The sequence below is a fragment of the Aquarana catesbeiana genome, linkage group LG03 (genome assembly GCF_042186555.1).
Source record: "Aquarana catesbeiana isolate 2022-GZ linkage group LG03, ASM4218655v1, whole genome shotgun sequence".
In the NCBI taxonomy this organism is placed as follows: domain Eukaryota; kingdom Metazoa; phylum Chordata; class Amphibia; order Anura; family Ranidae; genus Aquarana; species Aquarana catesbeiana.
This window is the reverse complement of record NC_133326.1, coordinates 505,079,299-505,095,353: the sequence shown is the minus strand read 5'-3', so window position 1 is coordinate 505,095,353 and position 16,055 is coordinate 505,079,299. Positions and strand designations below refer to the sequence as shown.

General features: G+C 43.3%; 1 protein-coding gene across 2 annotated transcripts in view; it reads left to right on the top strand.

Moving 5' to 3' along the window:
• GLRA1 (glycine receptor alpha 1) overlaps positions 1–16,055 on the top strand; it is a 286,546-nt gene that overhangs the window by 222,633 nt on the left and 47,858 nt on the right. For both annotated transcript variants that reach the window (XM_073621132.1, XM_073621133.1), the window contains exon 8: positions 13,661–13,807. In XM_073621132.1, coding sequence (XP_073477233.1) covers positions 13,661–13,807 — 147 coding nt within the window. The remainder of the gene's footprint in view (positions 1–13,660; positions 13,808–16,055) is intronic.

Sequence of the window (16,055 nt, the reverse complement as noted above, 5' to 3'; positions counted from 1 at the left end):
TAGTGATACAGCCAGTAAGTCTGTTGTTCTTCAAAAGAACAAGCTCTCTTGCAGATTAAAGTGGTTGTAAAGGCAGAAGGTTTTTTTTTTATCTTAATACATTCTATACATTGAGATAAAAAACCTTCTGTATGCAGCAGCCCCCCTCAGCCCCCCAATACTTGCCTGAGCTTAATCCAGCGATGTTGCACAAGAGACTCGGCTGTCCGAGGCTCTCTCTCCTCATTGGCTGAGACAGCAGTGAAGCACCATTTGCTCCCGTCGCTGTCAATCAAAGTCAGTGCGCCAATGAGGAGAGAGAGGGGGCGAGGCGGGCCACGGCTCTGTGTCTGAATGGATACAGGGAGCTGCGGCTCAGCTCAGGTGCCCCAATAGCAAGCTGTTTGCTGCAGGGGCACTCAACAGGGGGGAAGAGCCAGGAGCACCGGTGGGGGACACAAGAAGAGGAGGATCTGGGCTGCTCTGTGCAAAACCACTGTACAGAGCAGGTAAGTATAACATGTTTGTTATTTTTAAACACAAAATATTGAGACTTTAGTATCACTTCAATTAGTTTACATGGATGGGACAAACCATTTATCATTGACAGGGGTGCATACAATGATCAGCTTTTATGTATTTATGTAAAACCTTTATCCTGAAAGGAAAAAACTGTTGCTATAACTAATTCTAAAGTGTGAGCTGGAGTTTGGCTTCAATTTCTTTAGTGCATTTAAATATTACAGTATGTAATGGGACATTCTAAGTGGGACATTCTAATATGGAAGGTGTGTTACTGGCCAGATCACCAGGTAAAAACAGAGAGGGAAAAAAGTCTTAAAAAAGAAAACATATGCAGCCATCTTGGTAAGCTGCAATATATTCAGTTTTTGGTTTCAGGTTTAATACTGTTTTAGGTGCAGCATAGAAAAAGTAGGTTTCCTGCCCTTCAAAATAGGGCTGTGTGTGTGTGTTAGAGCTGTGTATATCTCAGGTCTCATCTCGGGTTCTATTGCATGAAACCAAGTACCTGTACGTTGCTTCGTGTAGTAGATACAGGGCGCACGGGAGCCGATGCACGTGCCCAGCGGCCGCGATGTCCACCGGCCACCCGTGTTCGCTCCTCACAGAGGCAGAACGGGGATCTGCCAATGTAAACAAGGTGGATCCCCGTTCTGACAGGGGAGGAAAGAGAGATCAGCTGTTCCTAGTGATCAGGAACAGCGATCTCTCTCTACTCCCAGTCAGGCCGTCCCCCTGGCAGTTAGAAAGCACCTCCCTAGGGAACACTTAACCCTTTGATCACCCCTAGTGTTAACCTCTTCCCTGCCAGTGCCATTTATACAGTGATCAATGCATTTTTTATAGCACTAATCACTGTATTGGTGTCACTCGTCACCAAAAAGTGTCACTTGGGGTCAGATTTGTCCGCCGCAGTCCCACTAAAAATCGCTGATCCCCGCCATTACTAGTAAAAACAATAAAAATTATTTAAAAAGTCCCTAAATCTTTCCCCTATTTTGTAGATGCAATAACTTTTGCGCAAACCTATCAATATACGCTTATTGGGTTTTTTTTACCAAAAATATGTAGAAGAATACATATTGGCCTAAACTAGGGATGAGCTTCGCAAGTTCGCCAAACAGCGAACAATTTGGGGTGTTCGCGGCAAATTCGAATGCCGCAGAACACCCTTTAAAAGTCTATGGGAGAAATCAAAAGTGCTAATTTTAAAGGCTTATATGCAAGTTATTGTCATAAAAAGTGTTTGGGGACCCGGGTCCTGCCCCAGGGGACATGGATCAATACAAAAAAAAGTTTTAAAAAGGGCCGTTTTTTCAGGAGCAGTGATTTTAATAATGCTTAAAGTCAAACAATAAAAGTGTAATATCCCTTTAAATTTCGTACCTGGGGGTGTCTATAGTATGCCTGTAAAGGGGCGCATGTTTCCCGTGTTTAGAACAGTCTGACAGCAAAATGACATTTCAAAGGAAAAATTCCATTTAAAACTACCCGCGGCTATTGCATTGCCGACAATACACATAGAAGTTCATTGATAAAAACGGCATGGAAATTCAACACAGGGAAACCCCGGACCAAAATTAAAAAAAAAAAATGACGTGGGAGTCCAGTTAAATTCCATACCAGGCCCTTCAGGTCTGGTATGGATATTAAGGGGAACCCCGGCCAAAATTTAAAAAAAAAAATGACGTGGGGTTCCCTCTAAATTCCATACCAGACCCTTACCAGGCAGGCCGCAGGAAAAGAGGGGGGGACGAGAGAGCGGCCCCCCCTCCTGAACCGTACCAGGCCACATGCCCTCAACATTTGGAGGGTGCTTTGGGGTAGCCCCCCAAAACACCTTGTCCCCATGTTGATGAGGACAAGGGCCTCATCCCCACAACCCTGGCCGGTGGTTGTGGGGGTCTGCTGGCGGGGGGCTTATCAGAATCTGGAAGCCCCCTTTAACAAGGGAACCCCCAGATCCCGGCCCCCCCCCCTGTGTGAAATGGTAAGGGGGTACTTACCCCTACCATTTCACTAAAAAACTGTCAAAAATGTTAAAAATGACAAGAGAGTTTTTGACAATTCCTTTATTTAAATGCTTCTTCTTTCTTCTATCTTCCTTCATCTTCTTCTGGTTCTTCTGGCTCTTCTGGTTCTTCCTCCGGCGTTCTCGTCCAGCATCTCCTCCGCGGCGTCTTCTATCTTCTTCTCCTCGGGCCGCTCCGCACCCATGGCATGGGGGAGGCTCCCGCTCTTCTCTTCATCTTCTTCTTCATCCTCTTCTCTTCTTCCTTCTTCTCTTCTTCTCTTCTTCATTTTCTTCTCCGGGCCGCTCCGCATCCATGCTGGCATGGAGAGAGGCTCCCGCTGTGTGACGGCGTCTCCTCGTCTGACGGTTCTTAAATAACGGGGGGCGGGGCCACCCGGTGACCCCGTCCCCTCTGACGCACGGGACATGATGGGACTTCCCTGTGGCATTCCCCGTGATGTCACAGGGAAGTCCCATCAAGTCACTGTGCGTCAGAGGGGGGCGGGGTCACCGGGTGGCCCCGCCCCCCGTTATTTAAGAACCGTCAGACGAGGAGACTCCGTCACACAGCGGGAGCCTCCCTCCATGCCAGCATGGGTGCGGAGCGGCCCGGAGAAGAAAATGAAGAAGAGAAGAAGGAAGATGAGAAGAGGATGAAGAAGAAGATGAAGAGAAGAGCGGGAGCCTCCCCCCATGCCATGGGTGCGGAGCGGCCCGAGGAGAAGAAGATAGAAGACCCCGCGGAGGAGATGCTGGACGAGAACGCCGGAGGAAGAACCAGAAGAGCCAAAAGAACCAGAAGAAGAAGAAGATGAAGGAAGATAGAAGAAAGAAGAAGCATTTAAATAAAGGAATTGTCAAAAACTGTCTCTTGTCATTTTTAACATTTTTGACAGTTTTTTAGTGAAATGGTAGGGGTAAGTACCCCCTTACCATTTCACACGGGGGGGCCGGGATCTGGGGGTCCCCTTGTTTAAGGGGGCTTCCAGATTCCGATAAGCCCCCCGCCTGCAAACCCCCACAACCACCAGCCAGGGTTGTGGGGATGAGGCCCTTGTCCTCATCAACATGGGGACAAGGTGTTTTGGGGGCTACCCCAAAGCACCCTCCCAATGTTGAGGGCATGTGGCCTGGTACGGTTCAGGAGGGGGGGCCGCACTCTCGTCCCCCCCTCTTTTCCTGCGGCCTGCCAGGTTGCGTGCTCGGATAAGGGTCTGGTATGGATCTTTGGGGGGACCCCACGCCGTTTTTTTTTTTTTTTTTTGCGCGGGGTTCCCCTTAAAATCCATACCAGACCTGAAGGGTCTGGTATGGAATTTAAGGGGAACCCCACGTCATTTTTTTTTGTGTTCGCGTGTTCGAGCGAACTTTTTTCCTGTTCGCATGTTCTGGTGCGAACCGAACAGGGGGGTGTTTGGCTCATCCCTAGCCTAAACTGATGAAAATTTTTTTTTTACTTTTTTTATTGGATATGTATTATAGCAAAAAGTAAAAAATATTGTTTTTTTTTTTTTTTTTTTTAAATGTCGCTCTTTTTTTGTTTATAGCGCAAAAAATAAAAACCACAGAGGTGATCAAATACCACCAAAAGAAAGCTCTATTTGTGGGAAAAAAAAGACATCAATTTCATTTGGGTACAACGTCGCACATCCGTGCAATTGTCAGTTAAAGTAACTCAGTGCCGTATTGCAAAAAATGGCCTGGTCATTAAGGGGGTAAATCCCTCTGAGGTTGAAGTGGTTAAATACTAGGGAAGCTGTAACCTATAGCACTGCTTCAGAATACAGAAAACAGGAACCAGACAGTAGATCTAGTGATGGGTACATCCACCTAACACTGAATACAAAGCAGGATTTCATACCCGCTGGCCTCAGAAAACTGCATTCATCTTCTGTATTTGCAAATTTAAATTTATGTCTTCTCCTATTTAACCAAGTAATATGGTTATGGATTTCATTTCCTCAAATCGCAAGGCCTCACTTCCACTGCATATCTCAGTTCAAGGTCATTCTAACCATTTCCTATGTGTCATGTCATTCTTATTTCAGTTGTCATCTATGTTCTCATTCTCATCTTGTGGCCACTGTTGGTTTAGAACATCAATGAGGAAATGAAGGTACAAGAAGATCTTTTTTATAACATGTTCTCAGTAAAGAGAAATGATAATGGCATTGGGTCACCTTTATATTATATATTTGTATATTTTTGTAAGTTGCAATTTTTTTTAAGCTGATGTTTTATATCTGTTTTTTTTCTGCATGTGGTACGTGTTTGTTTTATAAATTGATATTAAGGCACATTACAGCTATCACAAAAGATTCCTAGCACTGGAGTTGCATGCATTTGAATGTAAAATGCAGTGTTTGACTAGCAGGGATATGGATCCTAAAGTAGATGGAAACCCAAACTGAATGAAATTTACTATAGTTTGCTAAATTGCTAAAGTACTGTATACTATGTATTATGTAATGTACTATTTTTAATAATATTAATAATTTTAATAATAATAATAATTTTAATAACATGTACAGTGGGGACGGAAAGTATTCAGACCCCCTTAAATTTTTCACTCTTTGTTATATTGCAGCCATTTGCTCAAGTTCATTTTTTTCCTCATTAATGTACACACAGCACCCCATATTGACAGAAAAACACAGAATTGTTGACATTTTTGCAGATTTATTAAAAAAGAAAAACTTTTAAGTATTCAGACCCTTTGCTGTGACACTCATATATTTAACTCAGGTGCTGTCCATTTCTTCTGATCATCCTTGAGATGGTTCTACACCTTCATTTGAGTCCAGCTGTGTTTGATATACTGATTGGACTTGATTAGGAAAGCCACACACCTGTCTATATAAGACCTTACAGCTCGCAGTGCATGTCAGAGCAAATGAGAATCATGAGGTCAAAGGAACTGCCTGAAGAGCTCAGAGACAGAACTGTGGCAAGGCACAGATCTGGACAAGGTTACAAAAAAATTTCTGCTGCACTTAAGGTTCCTAAGAGCACAGTGGCCTCCATAATCCTTAAATGGAAGACGTTTGGGATGACCAGAACCCTTCCTAGAGCTGGCTGTCCGGCTTAACTGAGCTATCGGGGGAGAAGAGCCTTGGTGAGAGAGGTAAAGAAGAACCCAAAGATCACTGTGGTTGAGCTCCAGAGATGCAGTCGGGAGATGGGAGAAAGTTGTAGAAAGTCAACCATCACTGAAGCCCTCCACCAGTCGGGGTTTTATGACAGAGTGGCCCTGCGGAAGTCTCTCCTCAGTGCAAGACACATGAAAGCCACATGGAGTTTGCTAAAAAAACACCCGAAGGACTCCAAGATGGTGAGAAATAAGATTCTCTGGTCTGATAAGATCAAGATAGAACTTTTTGGCCTTAATTCTAAGCAGTATGTGTGGAGAAAACTAGGCACTGCTCATCACCTGTCCAATACAGTCCCAACAGTAAAGCATAGTGGTGGAAGCATCATGCTGTGGGGGTGTTTTTCAGCTGCAGGGACAGGACGACTGGTTGCAATCAAGGGAAAGATGCATGCGGCCAAGTTCAGGGATATCCTGAACGAAAACCTTCTCCAGAGTGCTCAGGACCTCAGACTGGGCTGGCGGTTTACCTTCCAACAAGACAATGATCCTAAGCACACAGCTAAATAACGAAGGAGTGGCTTCACAACAACTCTGTGACTGTTCTTGAATGGCCCAGCCAGAGCCCTGACTTAAACCCAATTGAGCATCTCTGGAGAGACCTAAAAATGGCTGTCCACCAACGTTTACCATCCAACCTGACAGAACTGGAGAGAATCTGCAAAGAGGAATGGCAGAGGATCCCCAAAACTAGGTGTGAAAAACTTGTTGCATCTTTCCCAAAAAGACTCATGGCTTGTATTAGATCAAAAGGGTGCTTCTACTAAATACTGAGCAAAGGGTCTGAATACTTAGGACCATGTGATATTTCAGTTTTTCTTTTTTAATAAATCTGCAAAAATGTTAACAATTCTGTGTTTTTCTGTCAATATGGGGTGCTGTGTGTACATTAATGAGGAAAAAAAATTAACTTAAATGATTTTAGCAAATGGCTGCAATATAAAAAAGAGTGAAAAATTCAAGGGGGTCTGAATACTTTCCGTGCCCACTGTATTATGTAATGTACTAATTTTCATCCTTTGTTATAGTGGATATTCACTGCATCTGAACACCACAAACCAAAAACACTATTTAATTCATTTTTAATATTCAAAGCAAGCTCCTCCATCCATGCCTCCATGATTTATTCTGTTGAGTCACTTTGAAAAACACCCCCTAGCATTTCTGGCTGTGGCCATCTTGAGGAAGGGCAGGTGATTCATGTAGCATTTTCTTTCTGGAATCCATCTACCATTAGCTCAAGCATGCATGCAAGAGAGTGTGCTTTGCTGAGAAAACCCCTCCAGCTCTCCTTCCCTCCTGAAGACTCCTGGAGTGTATGACATCATTTGCCTAGGCAAGAAAACAGGAAGTACCTGAAGAAATGTAAGAAAAAAAAGTTTAAAACAAGTAAATATGATATTCTTTCCTATCTATTTACTAATACTAGCGGCATGATGATTAACCTCCCTGGCGGTATGATTATTTCGGATTTTAGGTGCTGAAAGCGGTACAATTATTTTGCATGGAAATTTGGCGTTTTATATTGTAGGCCTGTAATTCTTAACAATAACACACTTAAATCTGTCCAAACAAGAGTCTAGTAGATATCCCGGGTATGATGAAGTTTGAAACATAAAAACATAAATTATAATATAATAAATAAATATAAATAATTAAAAAATATAATAATATAATAATAATATAATAAATTTCCCCACGATTCACTATCGCTCAATTCTGCAAGTGTTCTAATTTACTATCGCTGTTTTCTAGCTGGTCTAAAGCCACTTTTGACGTAAAGGGACACTTTTTGGTTGCTATGGACAATCTCCAGTTTCCAGGCAGAAAGAACAGTATATATAATATAAAACTGCATGCAGGGCATTGGACAAAGCAATAGGGACAAAAGGGATGTGAAAAAATTTCATACGGTACTGTAATCTTACAGATTACAGTACTGTATGTGTTATGGTTTTTACATTTTTTGAATTTGCCGCCAGGCTCCGCCCCCGTGCGTCACGACGCTCGCAGGGAACGGAGCCTGGCACAGAGAGGCTTCGGAGGAGACAGAGCCCACAGACACAGCGGGGGGACATCGCAGGATCCTGGGGACAAGGTAAGTAACCTGCACCGGGATCCTGCAATGTAATCCCGAGTGTGGCTCGGGGTTACCGCTAATGGGACTGAAATTTAACCCCGAGCCACACTCGGGAATACCGCCAGGGAGGCTACAAATATTCAATGTTGATTGGAAGAGTGAAGTTCCACTTTAAATCTCAATGCTGCTGATGTCTTGCAGCCTCTTTGCTGTCGCTTCCTGCCTACATGCACTCCAGTGATAGCTATGTGGCCTTTTATGGAGTGGGTTACCTGATGACAATTACAGGGGACCATGTAAAGTGTGTTGACATGACCACTTGTGATCTCCAGCAGACGTCTGTACGACAGGGTGACAAGATGCAGAATTGGGAGACAGGGACTGGGTGTCGTTACCCATTTAGCAGGAAGTGCCTTCATGACAGGATCACCAAGTATTTTTTATGAAAGCTGCAGATTAATGAAGATTGAAAATGACTATTTAAATTCCATTAACGTGGTTAAGTTTATATGAGATATTACTTACTGGGTTTACATATACTTTAAGATCCATCATCCACCCTTAACTTATACACTTTGGGCTTCAATTAAAGAGAACTGGTCAGGATGGAAATATAAGAATTGCTGACTTGTTTTTGAAAATATAAGACTGGGCCCTGTCATTCCTTATTATTATTAAAATATTATACATGATTTATATAGTGCCAACAGTTTACGCAGCACTTTACAATGTAGAGGGGGGACAGCACCTCCTTGATCATATGATGAATTACTGACCTGGCACAAGGATGTATATATTGGGTGTCCAAACATTCGGGCAACCCACTAAGATGTTAATTTGGGTGAGGATAACTGCCCTGAAGCATCCACCTTCAAATTTGTACAAGTCAGCAAAGCTTGAATGTAAAAAGAGCACAACAATAATAATTTCCTTCCAGACTTCCCTTCCCCGACTGAAGGTAGCTCTCTAAAGGAAGAAAGAAAGAGTCACTGCTCTAACTTGTGTGTAAACTTCAGCTTGAGCTATTGTAACATTTTTTTTTTTAATTCAACAGAGGTGCTAAGGAGAGTCTGGAAAACACAGCAAAGGGAGCCAAGAGCTCAAGCTGCTGGTTGAATGTGAAAATGCAAAATATTCATATGCAATATCTTATATTCCCTAAAAATATTTTTTAAAGCATTTCATTTTCCTGACACATTCCATTTAAAACAAGTTTAGTGACATATTTACAATTAAAAAAGAAGGAAATTTGCTGGTTATTTTGGGATCATCTCATTAACAGGTTACATCGGGAGAAAATACCTGTGTAAGGTACTGTAAGGGAGTGTGGTGGGTATTTTATTATAGATCACCTTTAGTACACACATTAGAATTAAACACACGACCCAGCTTTATTAGTAACAGCATTGTGACATTGAAGTGTTAGTAGTAATACTGTAGTTAAAGTGGTTGCAAAGTCTCCAGATTTTTCAACTTAATGCATTCTATGCATTAAGGTGAAAAACCTTCTGTGCTGCAGCTGCCCCCAGAGCTCCCCTTTTTAATACCTGAGCCTGTCCGTTCCAGCAGCTCCAGCCGCTGTTTCTGTCCTCATTGGATCGATTAATAGCAGCAGGAGGCATTGGCTCCCGCTGCTGTCGGTCAAATCCAGTGACATGGGAGTGGGGGGTAGGGCCGAGTCCTGCTGTCTGTGTCAACAGATGCAGCAGTGGGACTCGTGTGCGCGCCCACATGGGTGCCCCCACGGAAAGCGCCTCTCCATGGGGACACCTAATGAAGAGGAGGAACCAGGAGTGCCGCTGGGGAACCCCAGAAGAAGAGGATCGGGGCAGCTTTGCACACAGAGCAGGTAAGTATAACATGTTTGTTACAATCACTTTAAAGTGGTTTAAAAGTCAAAAGGTTTTTTATCCTAATGCATTCTCTGCAGTAAGGTAAAAAAAACTTCCCACTAATTATCCTCCCCCATCCCTAAACACTTACCTGCCTCCTCTCACAATCCAGGACTGCCCTGGCTGCAGCCCACTTTTCTTCCTCTCCTCAAAGGAGACACAGGCAGAAGTGGAAGCCATAGGCTAATGCTGCTGTCAGTCAAGCTACCATGAAGACTGAGAGGAAACGGGCCTTAGTTACCAGTACTTCGTGTGTCTATGATCATAGGAGGTACGTCCGCATGGGTGCCTTCTTGGGGCTGCGCTTGATAAGAGGGCACCTAGAGGAAGGAGAAGCAGACAGCACTGGCAGAAGAGAGGAAGATGTTCTTTAACCTCCCTGGTGGTATGATTATTTCGGATTTTAGGTGCTGAAAGCGGTACAATTATTTTGCATGGAAATTTGGCGTTTTATATTGTAGGCCTGTAATTCTTAACAATAACACACTTAAATCTGTCCAAACAAGAGTCTAGTAGATATCCCGGGTATGATGAAGTTTGAAACACAAAAACATAAATTATAATATAATAAATAAATATCAATAATTAAAAAATAATAATAATATAATAATAATAAAATAAATTTCCCCACTATTCACTATCGCTAAATTCTGCAAGTGTTCTAATTTACTATCGCTGTTTTCTAGCTGGTCTAAAGCCACTTTTGACGTAAAGGGACACTTTTTAGTTGTTATGGACAATCTCCAGTTTCCAGGCAGAAAGAACAGTATATATAACATAAAACTGCATGCAGGGCATGGGCCAAAGCACTGGGGACAAAAGGGATGTGAAATAATTTCATACAGTACTGTAATCTGTAAGATTACAGTACTGTATGTGTTATGGTTTGTACATTTTTTTGAATTTGCCGCCAGGCTCCGCCCCCGTGCGTCGCGACGCTCGCAGGGAATGGAGCCTGGCATGGAGAGGCTTCGGAGGAGACAGAGCCCTCAGACACATCGCAGCATCCTGGGGACAAGGTAAGTAACGCCGCACCAGGATCCTGCAATGTAATCCCGAGTGTGGCTCAGGGTTACCGCTAATGGGACTGAAATTTAACCCCGAGCCACACTCGGGAATACCGTCAGGAAGGTTAATTCAATTTAGGAGTGTGCAGCCTAGAGTGACAAAATTGCTGCTCCATAGTAGAGTCCAGTAAAGTGAGTGAGTGTTGTCACCCTAGAACATTAAAGTGCTACCAAAGTCTCTTTTTTTTAGTAAAAAATAACAAACATGTTATATTTACCTGCTCTGTGCAGTGGTTTTGTACAGAGCAGCCCAGATCCTCCTCTTCTCGGGTCCCTCGCTGGCGCTCCTGGCTCCTGCCTCCAAACACGTGACCCCCCATTCAGACACGGCACTGCGGCTCGGTCCCCGGCTCCTCTCTGTCTTCACTGGGTCACTGACTTTGATTGACAGCAGCGGGAGACACTGTAGCCCGCTGCTGTGTCTCAGCCAATCAGGAGGGAGAGTCCTAGACAGCTGAGTCTCTTGTGCAACATCGCTGGATGGAGATGGGGCTCAGGTAATTATTAGGGGGGCTGAGGGGGGCTTCTGCACACAGAAGGTTTTTTATCCTAATGCATAGACTGCATTAAGATAGAAAAACCTTCTGTCTTTAGAACCACTTTAGGGATTGATTTACTAAAGGCATTTAGACTGTGCACTTTGCACAGCTTAGTAAATGAGCAGAAGCTCTGCTGACTTCCATCATCCAATCACATGCAAGCAAGCATGAAGCTTTACTCATTTACTAAGCTATGGAGCAACTGCACATTGCAAAGTGCACAGTCTACTTGCCTTTAATACATCAACCCCTAAATGTGTTACTAGCAGGATCTCTAGGTGAAAATAAAGGAACAGGAAAGCGAAAAAAAAGAAACAAAAAAAAAATAGGCCACCAAAACATTGAAAATAAAAGGTAAGGTGTAAGAAATATTATATTTTTGTTCTTTTGGTTAGATACATTTTAAGGAAAAGCGCTCTGTCTCATCAGTAAGGCAACCCAAGATATCCCAAAACAAAAGTACTTGGGGAGACTGTCAGGTTAGAACATTTACCTGTGGGTTTTTTTCAGGTGAAATAAGATGCTGCTAAGTGCCAGAGCTACAGTCTCTCACAAAAGTGAGTACACCCCTCACATTTTTGTAAATATTTTATTATATCTTTTAATGTGACAACACAGAAGAAATTACACTTTGCTACAATGTAAAGAGTGTACAGCTTGTATAACAATGTAAATTTGCTGTCCCCTCACACACACAGCCATGAATTTCTAAACCGCTGTCAACAAAAGTGAGTACAACCCTAAGTATAAAAGGCCAAATTGGGACCAAAGTGTCAAAATTTTGTGTGGCCACCATTATTTTCCAGCACTGCCTTAACCCTCTTGGGTATGGAGTTCACCAGAGCTTCACAGGTTGTCACCGGAGTCCCCTTCCACTCCTCCATGACGACATCACGGAGCTGGTGGATGTTAGAGACCTTGTTCTCCTCCATCTTCCATTTGAGGATGCCCCACAGATGCTCAATAGGGTTTAGGTCTGGAGACATGCTTGCCCAGTCCAACACCTTTATCCTCAGCTTCTTTAGCAAGGCAGTGGTCGTCTTGGAGGTGTGTTTGGGGTCATTATCATATTGGAATACTGCCCTGCGGCCCAGTGTCCAAAGGGAGGGCATCATAATCTGCTTCAGTATGTCACAGTACATGTTGGCATTCATGGTTCCCTCAATGAACTGTAGCTCCCCAATGCCGGCAGCACTCATGCAGCCCCAGACCATGACACTCCCACCACCATGCTTGACTGTAGGCAAGACACACTTGACTCCTCACCTGGTTGCCGCCACATACGCTTGACACCATCTGAACCAAATAAGTTTATCTTGGTCTCCACAGACCACAGGACATGGTTCCTGTAATCCATGTCCATAGTCTGCTTGTCTTCAGCAAACTGTTTGCGAGCTTTCTTGTGCATCATCTTTAGAAGAGTCTTCCTTCTGGAACGACAGCCATGCAAACAAATTTGATGCAGTGTGCGGCATATGGTCTGAGCACTGACAAGCTGACCCCCCCACCCCTTCAACCTCTGCAGCAATGCTGGCAGCACTCATATGTCTATTTCCCAAAGACAACCTCTGGATATGACGCTGAGCACGTGCACTCAACTTCTTTGGTCAACCATGGCGAGGCCTGTTCTGAGTGGAATCTGTCCTGTTAAACCGCTGTATGGTTTTGGCCACCGTGCTGCAGCTTAGTTTCAGGGTCTTAGCAATCTTTTTATAGCCTATACCATCTTTATGTAGAGCAACAACTCTTTTTTTTAGATCCTCAGAGAGTTCTTTGCCATGAGGTGCCATGTTGAACTTCCAGTGACCAGCATGAGAGAGTGAGAGCAATGACACCACATTTAACACACCTGTTCCCCATTCACACCTGAGACCTTGTAACACTAATGAGTCACATGACACCGGGGAGGGAAAAGGGCTAATTGGACCATTTGGACATTTTCACTTAGGGGTGTACTCACTTTTATTGCCAGCGATTTAGACATTATTGGCTGTTTCTTGAGTTATTTTGAGTGGACAGCAAATGTACACTGTTATACAAGCTGTACACTCACTACTTTACATTGTAGCAAAATGTAATGTCTTCAGGGTTGTCACATGAAAATACATAATAAAATATTTACAAAAATGTGAGGGGTGGGTGAGGGGTGTACTCACTTATACAACCAGAGTCTTCCTGTTTAGGCAGAAACTGGGATGAAATACCATGACATCATCATTTGATTATACATGCACATCTGACTTCCTCAGATGTCCATGACCAGCTTCACCCAAACATGTGGATATTTATAAAGATACCCTATAGATATAAACAGTAAACTTAAAGAAGTATGAAACATAATCTCAGTTGTTATTAGTTATGATAATGTTCATAAAGATATTTCCATTCTTGTGTGACAGTGATTTTTTTTTTTCTCCAGGTATCCTATGTGAAAGCTATTGATATCTGGATGGCAGTGTGCTTGCTCTTTGTCTTTTCTGCCCTGTTGGAGTACGCCGCTGTCAACTTTGTCTCACGACAGCACAAGGAGCTTCTACGTTTTAGGAGGAAGCGACGACACCACAAGGTAACCCCCTTTGAGGCCTGCTATGAGGCACTGGGTCCAGTTGAAGAATAGGTGCTACCAAAATGATATTTCAGTTGTGAATAAATGCTTAAATGACCCCATGACTTCTTAATTTGCATGTGGACACAAGTGCTGCGATCTTCCTGTATAACCACCACTGCTGTACTTGTTTGGTCACTACAAAGATGAGCAATGGAGTTATACTCCTTCTATTCATTTCGTTCCAAATTGAAATTCGGACAAATTTTTTGCCTTGGAAATCCGGATATATCTGAATTTATGAAAAACAATAGTACCATCTTTAAAACAAATCTGAAATAATGAAAACTTCGGACGAAATTCAAATCGATTCGAATAGTTTTCGAATTAATTTCCAATAGTTTTCGAATTCAAACAGTTTTCAATTTGTTTTCCAATTTCCAAAGAGAATAAAATAGAATAGAAAATAAAGGAATAGAAAAAAATAATAGAACAGGTGCCGTTCCTTCCGAGCCTGTGCCGTGAACGGTGGCTCCCGCACGCATCCGCAGGAGTGAAGTCATCGCGGCTCCAGCCAATCACATCGCTGGAGCCCACGAACCCGGAAGAAGCTCCGGGAAAAATGTTGGCTGTGACAGAGGTGTGCAGGGACCACTGCAACAGCTTTAAGGCAAGTATTTCATAATGAGCTAGTATGCGATGCATACTAGCTCATTATGCATTTGTCTTGCAGGTTTTTTTCTGGGAAGAGGGGATTTTTTTCAGAGGTTAACGCTGGAGTTGAGTTTAGGAGCATTGGCAAAAAAATGCCAAAAGCTCCTAAACTCAAGTTTAGGACCTGCCAGTGTAGGCTAGTGTACATGAAACCTAATGGAACACAGACAGGAAAATAAGAAAGAGACAGGGATTTAACCCTTCCCTCCTCTGTCCAAAATCAAGTTTTGAATGTAGATATACTTTAAAGTGATTGTAAAGTCTCGTTTTTTTTTTTTTTTTTATTAAAATAACAAACATGTGATACTTACCTACTCTATGTAGTGGTTTTGCACAGGCCAGCCCGGATCCTCCTCTTCTCGGGTCCCTGGCTGAAGCTCCTGTCCCTTCCCTCCTGTCGAGTGCCCCCACAGCAAGCAGCATGCTATGGGGGCACCCAAGCCGAGCTGCAGCTCCGTCTATCCATTCAAACATGGAGCTGTGGTTTGTCTTCGTCCCCCCTCTCTCCTGATTGGCTAACTGAGTTTGATTGACAGCAGCGGGAGCCAATGACGCCGCTGCTGTGTCTCAGCCAATCAGGAGGGAAAGTCCCGGAAGGCCAATTTATTTGCGGACATTCTATGCATGAAGGTAAAAAAAACCTTCTGTGTGCAGCAGCGACACAGCCCCCCCCCCCCCCAATACTTTCCTGAGCCCCCTCTCGATCCAGCGATGTGCACAAGAGCTGAACTTCTCCCGGGTCTCTCATTCCTCTTTGGCTAACACAGCCATTGGCTCCTGCTACTGTCAATCACAGCCAGCGAGCCAATGAGGAAAGAGTGGAGGCGGGGCCGAACCATGGCTCTGTGTGTCTTATTAACTCATAGGGTGAGGCTTAGGAGCGAGCACGCACCAGTGCCCCTAAAGCAAGTGGCTTGTTATTGTCGGCACTGGCTAAAGAGGAGGAGCCAGGAGCGCTGGCAGTGGACCCGAAAAGGGAAAGATCTGACCTGCTCTGTGCAAAACCACTGCACGGAGCAGATAAGTATGACATGTTTGTTATTTTTTTTTTTAACCACTTCAGCCCCAGAAGATTTGGCTGCTCAATGACCAGGCCATTTTTTCCATTACGGCACTGCGTCATTTTAACTGACAATTGCGCGTGCGTGCGACGCTATACCCAAACAAAATTGATGTCCTTTTTTTCCCCACAAATAGAGCTTTCTTTTGGTGGTATTTGATCACTTCTGCGTTTTTTATTTTTTGTGCTATAAACAAAAGAAGAGCGACAATTTAAAAAAAACTACAATATCTTTTACTTTTTGCTATAATAAATATTCAACATTTTTTTTTTTTTTAAACATGTTTTCCTCAGTTTAGGTCAATATGTATTCTTCTACATATTTTTGGCAAAAAAAATCATAATAAGCGTTTATTGATTGGTTTGCGCAAAAGTTATAGCGTCTACAAAATAGGGGATAGATTTATGGCATTTTTATTATTATTTTTTTTTTTTTACTAGTAATGGCGGCAATCTGTTTTTTTCTTCTGGACTGCGATATTGCAGCAGACAAAT